Below are 9,897 nucleotides of genomic sequence, written 5' to 3'. Positions count from 1 at the left end.
AGTGAAATCACCAACAAAAAGCACCAAAGTACCATCAGATCAGATCAGATCAGTTGCTCAGTCGTGTCCGACTCTTTGCGACCCCATGAATCGCAGCACGCCAGGCCTCCCTGTCCATCACCAACTCCCGGAGTTCACTCAGACTCACGTCCATCAAGTCAGCGATGCCATCCAGCCATCTCATCCTCTGTCATCCCCTTCTCCTCCTGCCCCCAATCCCTCCCAGCATCAGAATCTTTTCCAATGAGTCAACTCTTCGCATGAGGTGGCCAAAGTACTGGAGTTTCAGCTTTAGCATCAGGCGGGTCATGGTGGAGAGATTTGACAGAATGTGGTCCACTGGAGAAGGGAATGGCAAACCACTTCAGTATTCTTGCCTTGGGAACCCCATGAACAGTATGAAAAGGCAAAATGATAGGATACTCAAAGAGAAACTCCACAGGTCAGTAGGTGCCCAATATGCTACTGGAGATCAGTGGAGAAATAACTCCAGAAAGAATGAAGGGATGGAGCCAAAGCAAAAACAATACCCAGCTGTGGATGTGACTGGTGATAGAAGCAAGGTCCGATGCTGTAAAGAGCAATATTACATAGGAACCTGGAATGTCAGGTCCATGAATCAAGACAAATTGGAAGTGGTCAAACAAGAGATGGCAAGAGTGAATGTCGACATTCTAGGAATCAGCAAACTGAAATGGACTGGAATGGGTGAATTTAGCTCAGATGACCAAAGTACCATATGATTCAGCAATTCCGCTCCTAGGTATATAGCCAAAAGAACTGAAAGCAAAGATTTAAACATTGTGTCCTTAGTTCAAGCACTCTTCACAAAAGCCAAGAGCTAGAAACAACCCAAGGGCCCATCAACAGATGAAAGAAGAAACAAAATACAGAATATGCATGTATATAATGGAATATTATCCAGCCGTAAGAAGGAATAAAACTCTGATACACACCCCGACACAGCAGAACCCTGAAGATAGCCTGCTTAGTGAAATGAGCCAGACACAGAAGGAAAAAATAGTGTACAATTCCACTTAGAGGAGGTAACCAGAGCTTTCAGAGAGAGGCAAAGTACAGCAAAGGTTACCAGAGGCTGGGGGAAGGGGGAGAGTTTGTGTTTAATGGGTCCAGAGTCTCTGTCACGATGATATAGGTATAGAGAGTGGTGATGGTTACACATCGGGAATGTATTTACTGAACTCTATGCTTGTGCTGTGCTAGGTCGCTCAGTTGTGTCCGACTCTTTGCAACCCCATGGATTGCAGCCCGCCAGGCTCCTCTGTCCATGCAGATTCTCCAGGCAAGAATACTGGAGTGGGTTGCCATGCCCTCCTCCAGGGGATCTTCCCAACCCAGGGATCGAACCCAGGTCTCCCACATTGCAGGCAGATTCTTTACCATCTGAGCCACCAGAAAAGCCCAATGGAGTGGGTAGCCTATCCCTCCTCCCAAGGATCTCCCCGACCCAGGAATCGAACCAGGGTTTCCTGCATTGCAGGCGGATTCTTTAACAGCTGAGCTACCAGGGAAGCCCACAATATATGCTTACAAATGGTTAAAACAATACTATATTATAAAATCCTACCATGATTTTTAAAAGCACAAAAATATCCCCCCCAATGTGGCCTGAACAGAGCTCAAAAAGTGCACTTGTTTATAGCACAAGAGCTGAGACAAGAAGGCAGAGTGTCCCTGTATTCCTGGTCAGCTGTGAGCACGTGAGGGTGGCTCCTTGAGTTTTTCACAGCTCTGTGCATGTCTGCAAATAACTAGAAACACGCTGGACTGCTTCGGCTGTTGTGAAGCAATTTTACCCAGTAGGCAAATTGGCAAATAGGGAATCTGCAAATAGTGAGGATGGACTGTATTTCAAAAATGAAAGAAGAGGCAGAGAGCAGTGTCTAGAGACCCAGAGAAGAGCCACAGTGATGGAGAGACAGACCAGGAAGTTCTAGAAGGTAGAGATCAAACCCTGGCCCCCATCTCTCCATCTCCCCAGCCTTGTCTTCCAAGCCCAGATTGCTCTTTTCGTGTTGCCTTAGGTGGCATTAGGAGTAAAGAACCTGCCTGCCAATGCAGGAGACACAAGAGACTTGGGCTCCATCCCTGGGTTGGGAAGATGCCCTGGAGGAGGGCGTGGCAACCCACTCCAGTATTCTTGCCTAGAGAATCCCATGGACAGAGGAGCCTGGCAGGCTACAGTTCATAGGGTCACAAAGAGTTGGACCCGACTGAAGTGACTTAGCATACACTCATTGCAGAGAGCCGGAGAGGTCTCTCGATGGGCATCTCTCAGGCAGGAGGCAGAGATGGAGCAACCATACAGGGAGGGCTAGAAGCAGGGTTTGTCTAGAAAGGGGGCCGCAGAGATCAAGAAACTGATGGATGGAGAGAGAGCCATTGCTTCTGTTCGGATTGAATCAAAAATGAAAGTAATAGCTTTTCCCTCTTAGCATCAATGTTTACCGACTCCTTTCCCATCTCTTGTCTCTTCTGTCCAAGGAGGAACCTTCAGGAACGCTTGCTTTCCCCAGCTGTCCCTGGATGGGCTCTGCCCTCTGGGCTTCCATCCAGCCCAGGGATAAATGAAGTCAGAGAAACAGAAGGCAAGGCATCCACGTGACCTTGGGCAGCACCCAGAACCAGAAACTAGCCTTGTTTTCCTGCTTGCAAATTAAAAAATAAAAGCCGTTAAGAAGTAGAAAAGAGAAAAAATGAACACAGCCTCTGGGTACTTGATTTTGCTGTGGTTTTTTTTTTTTTTTTTTTTTTTTTTTTTTTGCTTTTGGCCACCTCATGCGAAGAGTTGACTCACTGGAAAAGACCCTGATGCTGGGAGGGATTGGGGGCAGGAGGAGAAGGGGACGACAGAGGATGAGATGGCTGGATGGCATCACTGACTCAATGGACGTGAGTCTGAGTGAACTCCGGGCGTTGGTGATGGACAGGGAGGCCTGGCATGCTGTGATTCATGGGGTTGAAAAGAGTTGGACACGACTGAGTGACTGAACTGAACTGAACTGAATGCAAATATATTATGGATATATATATATATATATATAGTATGTGCTTATTGAATGTATATATTCTCAGAAGTGAACAGTGTGTCTGAGACATCGCGTGCATGCTCAGTAGTTCAGTCTTGTCCGACTCTTTCCAACCCCATGGACTGTGTAGTCCACCAGGCTCCATTGGATTTTTCAGGCAAAAGATAGGGTGGGTTGCCATTTCCTCCTCCAGGGGCTCTTCCCGACCCAGGGATCAAACCAGAGTCTCCTGTGTCTTCTGCATTGGCAAGCAGATTCTTTACCACTGAGCCACCTGGGAAGCCCATCTGAGACATTACTCCACGTCAAAAACTGCACACTCATCCAGATCACTTAGCACATTATTAGTCATCAACTTTCGAGTTTTTCTCATTCTAGACTGGGAGATTTGGGATGTTTCAGACACATTTATTTTGACAAAAGAGATACACCAGGCAAACAAAGCAAAAACTACACTGAAAATCATCAATTGTTATTAAAGGTTCTGAGCCTCATTCCTTTTGTTAATTAGCATTCCACAGTCTAAAGTTACCGAGAATTATTTATTCATTCTCTTTTTCAAGGACACAAGTTGATCCGATTTGTTCAGCTGATTGATAGCGCAAGTAAACTTTTCCACGCTTGTTCACAGTGGTCAGGCATTCTCCCAGGTTAGGACTGCCCTGGCGGTCCAGGGGTTAAGATTCCACGCTTCCATTGCAAGGGGTGGGCATTTGACCCCTGGTCTGGGAACTAAGATCCCACATCCCTCCCGTGGCCAAGAAAAAAAATTCTCCCAGGAGTAAATCCCTCTTGATAAAAAAAAAAAAAAAAAAAGAGTATTATACTCATTCACTACTATTCAGTTTCACCAATTCGGTCTCCAAAATCTCCAAAAATCTTTTACCAACCTTCATTCCAGCAGCAATGAGAGAAGGCCATATTCCCTATCCCTATGTCCCACCCAACTTGATCAGTCTAGTAGGCAGTAATGTTAGCATTGCATTCATAACTATATTTTTACTGATAGGTATTCACACAACATAACATTTACCCATTTAAAGCATACAATTCAAGGTTTCTTAATTTATTCACAGAGTTGCCCATTCATCACCATAATCCGTTTTAGAATGTTTTCACCACCCGAAATAGACCAGTTAGTCCCCATTTTCCCTTCTCCCAAGTTCCTGGGACGTGCTAATCCACCTTCTGTCCCTATGGCTTTGTCTCTTCTGGACATTTCCTATAAATGGAACCATACAACATGTGAGCTTTTGTGTCTGGCTTCTTTCTATGAGCCATGCTGCAGTATGAATCAGTACCTTATTCCTTTCTGTGGTTAAAACAATATTCCACGGTATGAATAAATGATGTTTTGTTTATCCCTCCACCAATAGATGGACATTTTTGTTTCATTTCCACCTTTTGGTTTTTTCGAATAGTGCTTGGCATGAACATTTTCACATTTAGTGTATACATTTTCCTAAAACATTATCCGTGAGTTAGTCCATCTAGTATACTTTTATTGGCCAAATAAACTGCCACACTAGAAAATCTTTGAAGGCAGGGAAATTACTCTTCTCATCACTCCTGCTTTCCCACCACATTTGTTAGGCTTGACAGGGAAGAGCTGACAGATGACGGAACTTTTCTATATCTAACACTGAGCAGCAATTGAAAACAATGAACTTGACCTATAACAACATTTCTGTTTTAATTTTTTTTTTGGCACTACAGCTTGCAGGCTCTTAGTTCCCCAACCAGGGATCGAATTCTCGCCCCCATGCAGTGGAAGGGCAGAGTCTTAACCCCTAGACTGCCAGGGAAGTCCTTGTTATATTTAATTTTGAATGTAATCTCCCATATATTTCTAGTGTCCAGGACTGTGAGCCTTGTCAGTCATGTTCTCCCTTGACCCTTGGCCCCTGAACTCATGAGCGCACCGCCAAAAGAGGATGGAATCACCCACTTAGGTCTCTGGACAGAACAGATGTACCATCACTGTCCACCTGATGGTCTTAGGCTGAGGGTATTGGCAGTGATCACCAAGTCTGTCTCAGATACCAACCTACACTCCCAAAGCATGAGAAAGCCAGATTCTGGTAGAAAGCTACCAGTCCCCGGCATGGAGTCTCTTCTCAGTCACTGCTCATCTAAACATCACGATGTTCCATTTATTACCTTGAAAAAGTAGAGAGAAGGTGGCCTCCGGTTACATCCTATAGACCAAGGACATTACCATATTTGCCCCTATTGACAGCAGCAGCAGTCTTGGGGACTAGTGTGTTCCCAGCTGCCCAAGACGCAGAAAAGATGTCCAATTATGGCAGAAGGCTGGCAGAAAGGGAGCAGAGTAAATGTTCACTCGTGGCAAAATGCCCCCATGAGCGTCAAAGAGTGACGTAAATCGAAAAGCAAGATCTCTTTGCTTTGTTTCATGTCATACTTGATCACTTATTTGTCATCTCCCGACGATGACAATAAAAGTCCCCGGGGATGCGCATCATGAGCTGTGTTCTTCCCTGCCCATGGTCCCCTGGAGATCCAGGCACAAGCCAGGAACTCAGCACAATGCTTAGATCCAGGTCTACACAGCCTCAGTTCAGTTCAGTCGTTCAGTCATGTCCAGCTCATTGCAACCCCATGGACTGCAGCACGCCAGGTCTCCCTGTCCATCACCAACTCCCAGAGTTTACTCAAACTCATGTCCGTTGAGTCCGTGATGCCATCCAGCCATCTCATCCTCTATCACCTGGTTCTCCTCCTGCCCTCAGTCTCACCCAGCATCAGGGTCTTTTCCAGAGTCAGCTCTTCGTATCAGGTGGCCAAAGTATTGGAGCTTCCACTTCAGCATCAGTCCTTCCAATGAATAGTCAGAGTTGATTTCCTTTAGGATTGACTGGTTGGATCTCCTTGCTGTCCAAGGGACTTTCAATAGTCTTTTATTATTGAGCAGCTGCAAGTGAGTCCTGTCCTGGGAGGCACCAGGAACCCTCTGTATTAAGACAGCTTGGGGCCTGGCCTTCGTGGATGAATGAACTGGGTCTGGTTTCCCTGTTGCATTCAGGAGCTTGGGTCCCAGGAGCCCGATTTCACACTTCCGTGGTGTTGGAGAAGACTCTTGAGAGTCCCTTGGACTGCAAGGAGATCCAACCAGTCCATCCTAAAGGAAATCAACCCTGAATATTCATTGGAAGGACTGATACTGAAGCTGAAGCTCCAATACTTTGGCCACCTGATGCGAAGAGCTGACTCATTGGAAAAGACCCAGATGCTGGGAGAGACGGAGGGCAGGAGGAAAACCAGGTGATAGAGGATGAGATGGTTGGATGGCATAGATTCAATGGACATGAGTTTGAGCAAACTCTGGAGATAGTGAAGGACAGGGAAGCCTGGCAAACTGCCGTCCATGGGATCTCAGAGTTGGACACGATTGAATGACTGAACAACAACATCAAATGAAAGGATTAACCAATTATTAATCACTCTCTTGCCAGGCAGGGAGGCTGAGGGTGGGGCAAGAGAGGGTGGGTTTCAAGACCCTTAGGGTGTGCCTAAGGTGGGCACAGCATAAAACTGGGATGTCTGTCCCAGGCCTGTGAGCAGAGCATCAAACTCCGACAGCAGAACAGCAGGAGGATGCAAGAACCCGAGTCCGTCATGAGTGAGTCTGGCCTCCTGGGACTTAGTGGAGTTTGGGGGTGGAATCACATTACTAGGGAAGAGGAGCAGAGAGCCTGGTCCTCAGGGGTCCCCTGTTGGGGTGGCTCCCCCCTTGGTTGGGAGATAGTGGGGGGTTGGGGAGAGCACCAAGGGTCACCAAGGAGCCTGTCCTGCCTGCCTTCCCAGGGCAGGGCCCTGGAATAAATACTCCATGGGCTGAGATCAAGCCCATTTCCAAGCTGTGCTCACTGAGGCCCAGAGAGGTGCAGGGGTTAGGGCTGGAGGGCGGACAGCCAGGGTCTGACCAACAACCTCACTCCAGATGCCCCAGGCTTCTCCTCCCGCCCTCGGGCCTGAGTCCCACCCGCTCACAAGGGTCTGGTCCAGGGAGGGGGAGGGCGCCAGGCAGGCTGGGGCCTGTTCCTGGGCTCATGGGCCTTGTTTCCCCCTTGGTCAGGGCCCACTCGGAGGTCAGCGCCCCCAAAGAGAAAGCGGCGCCAGCGCACGGTGTACAGCAAAGAGCAGTTGGAGGAGCTCAAAGAAGCCTTCCTGAAGAACGAGTACCCGAGTTACCAGGACCGCCTGCGCCTGGCAGCCAGGCTCCACCTGGACGAGCACAGAGTGCAGGTCTGAGCCCACCCGCCCCGGGGCCACCCCTCCGCCGTCACTGAGCCACCGCTGGGGACCGCGAGGCCAGAGGGGCAAGGGCTGCCCCAGGTGCCGCAGCAAGCAAAGGGTCTCCCCGCTGTGGACCCAGGGCTGGACCCCTTCCGCCCCAACCCTGTGCTGTATCACCCCGCCAACCGTATGCGGCCTGCCTGACACCCCCCATCGCCCCGGGGTGTCCTGGTGCCCAGCCCTCAGGGTCTCTGACCCTGCGGGCCCTCTCGGGCAGACCCCTTCCTGCCCCGTGGGCGCCCAAGCCCTGCCCCCTGCCCTCTGCACCCCTTCCCGCTGCCTCCTGAACCCCAGGAGCCTCTAATTGGGTCTGGGGGGCGGAGGGAGAGGGGAGGCGGGATTCTCAGCTGGACAGCCTCACCTCCGGTACAAAGGCGATATAGCGCGGGGCCCCTCGCCTCTCACACCCCCTTCTCCCGGTCCCCTCTGCCCACCCAGGTGTGGTTCAAGAACCGCCGGGCCCAGCGCTCCCGTCTGGAGCGACGACAGACCCAGGGAGGATACCAGCGGGCCGGCCATGAGCCCACGGACCCCGGAGCCCCCCGGACTCCCGCCCCCGCCCCGGAATCTGCTGCCGCAGCTGCGAGCCCCAGTTTCCCAGACAGCCCGGGATTCTACAGCCGCCCTCCTCCCCCCAGCCCCGCGGGGGTGCTCCCAGCGCCGGAGCCTGGCATCTCCAGCCACCACCCGGTCACGTGGGTCCCGGCACAGGGCGTCCACGTGTATGGCCCGGCTGCTCCAACGCCGGCCCCGGCTCCGGCCCCGGGCTGGCCTCAGGACCCCGACGCCCCGAACTACTGCCCAGATCCTCTTCCGGTTCTGCTTCCCGACTGTGTCCAGGAGCTCTTTTCCGAACCCTCCTCTCCCTTGAATTCTGTGTCCCCTGTGGACGAGGATGATTTAGGCTCCCAGCGGTTCACGAATTTATAGGGTCGTGGTCATCTGTCCCCGCAAAGTCCTGCAGACCCCGAGGGGCCAGAGAGGACCAGGGCGCTGTGAGCCTGCACGTGGCGCCCCCGCGTCCGGGAAGGTGTGATGGCTTGGTCTTCACAGCTCCTTACTGTGTGCACCTCCCCTGATCCAGCCTGGGAGGGGGCATTTCTGTGTCACTGTGAGGCCACCGCGGGTCGCGAAACCTGAAGATCCCTGCCCGGTTGTTTGGGGCGCACGTGGGAACTGCAGACAGTGGAATCGCTACTGGCAGTTCCTGTGTGTTCCGGCTTCGTGGATGCTGCAGGAGAACTTTCTGTGCAAGGGAAACCAACATCATTCGCCCAGCCCCCCGAATGTTGAGGATTTGAGACATTTTCATGTTTGCTGATATGCCCTCTTGCTGCTTCTTTGTAGTTTTAATACTGATACCTCCAATGATGCAGAAGTTAAGTAAGCTCTTCTCAGGTGTTAATTGGACATTAGGACTACTTGTAAATTGTGCTCCCTGCCCCCTCCATTTTTCTCAATTTGTTTGAATTTATATGTCTATCTCTTTTGGTGGTTAAAGTGTTGCAAACATTTTTCCCATGTGTATTTTCTATAAGTAGAATTTTCTTGATTTTAATGTTGTGTATTTCAGTGCCTCTTGTTCTCTTTTGTGATGAATTCGTGTTTTTCTTTCATTTACATCAGTGGCACACCCCGATGATACGCTGAAAAAAAATAGAATAAAAATTTTTAAATAAATTTAAAATGATTTTTTATAAGAAAGGCCCCCATTTTCAAGTTGACATAAAGTTTATAAAGGCTGACTGTTCAGGGTTTCTCTGGTGGTCCAGTGGTTAAGAATCTATCTTGCACCGCCAGGGACACCAGTTCAATACCTGGTCCAGGAAGATGCTACACGCCACAGCTACGAAGACCTGCACATCCTAGAGTTTGGCCTCTGTAACAGGAGAAGCCACCTCAATAAACTAGAGAAAGTTTATGCAGCAGTGAAGACCCAGAACAGCCCAAAATAATTTTTTTAAAAAACTCGACATTCAAGGTCTGCTTGCTTTGTCACAAGCTGAAAACCGTGTACAGATAACAGTAGTCAGAGATTCCCAGTCTTCTGTTTCCAGTATAGCTCAGGGCTTTCACATGGCAACCCATTCCAGTATTCTTGTCTTGGAGAATCCCAGGGACAGAGGAGTCTGGCAGGCTACAGTCCATGAGGTTGCAAAGAGTGGGACACTGAGCGACTAACACAGGGGTTTCTGGGGCAGGGGTGTGGAGGGAGGAGTTGCTCTTTTCTTCTCCTGCATTACTGCTTTTTAAAAAAGTATTTATTTGGCTGCATCTGATCACAGTTGGGGCATGTGGGATCGTTGCTGTTTCCTTGCAGCCATTGTAGCATGAGGGCTCAGTATTTGTGGCACGCAGACTTAATTGCTTTGCAGCATGTGGGGTTTTAATTTCCCAGCCAGGAATGGAACCCAAGTCCCCTGCATGTCAAGGAGGATTCTTAGCCACTGGACCCCCAGGGAAGTCCCTACTGCTCTTCTCTTTCCTCTTGTTTAAGATATCTTTCATTATCACATAAAGATAATGT

General features: G+C 49.7%; 1 protein-coding gene across 1 annotated transcript; it reads left to right on the top strand.

The window, feature by feature from the left end:
* The first annotated feature begins 6,631 nt into the window (after positions 1 to 6,631).
* Positions 6,632 to 9,050, top strand: LOC102415392 (retina and anterior neural fold homeobox protein 2-like). The gene is made up of 3 exons (XM_045163508.1): positions 6,632 to 6,693; positions 7,150 to 7,319; positions 7,809 to 9,050. Exons 1-3 carry the CDS (start codon positions 6,669 to 6,671, stop codon positions 8,298 to 8,300), a joined length of 687 nt encoding a protein of 228 aa, XP_045019443.1. The 5' UTR covers positions 6,632 to 6,668; the 3' UTR covers positions 8,301 to 9,050.
* The last annotated feature ends 847 nt before the right edge of the window (positions 9,051 to 9,897 follow it).

The sequence above is a fragment of the Bubalus bubalis genome, chromosome 18, assembly GCF_019923935.1.
Source record: "Bubalus bubalis isolate 160015118507 breed Murrah chromosome 18, NDDB_SH_1, whole genome shotgun sequence".
NCBI lineage: Eukaryota > Metazoa > Chordata > Mammalia > Artiodactyla > Bovidae > Bubalus > Bubalus bubalis.
Note: the sequence above shows the minus strand (reverse complement) of the source record. Positions and strands in the feature narration are given on the sequence as shown.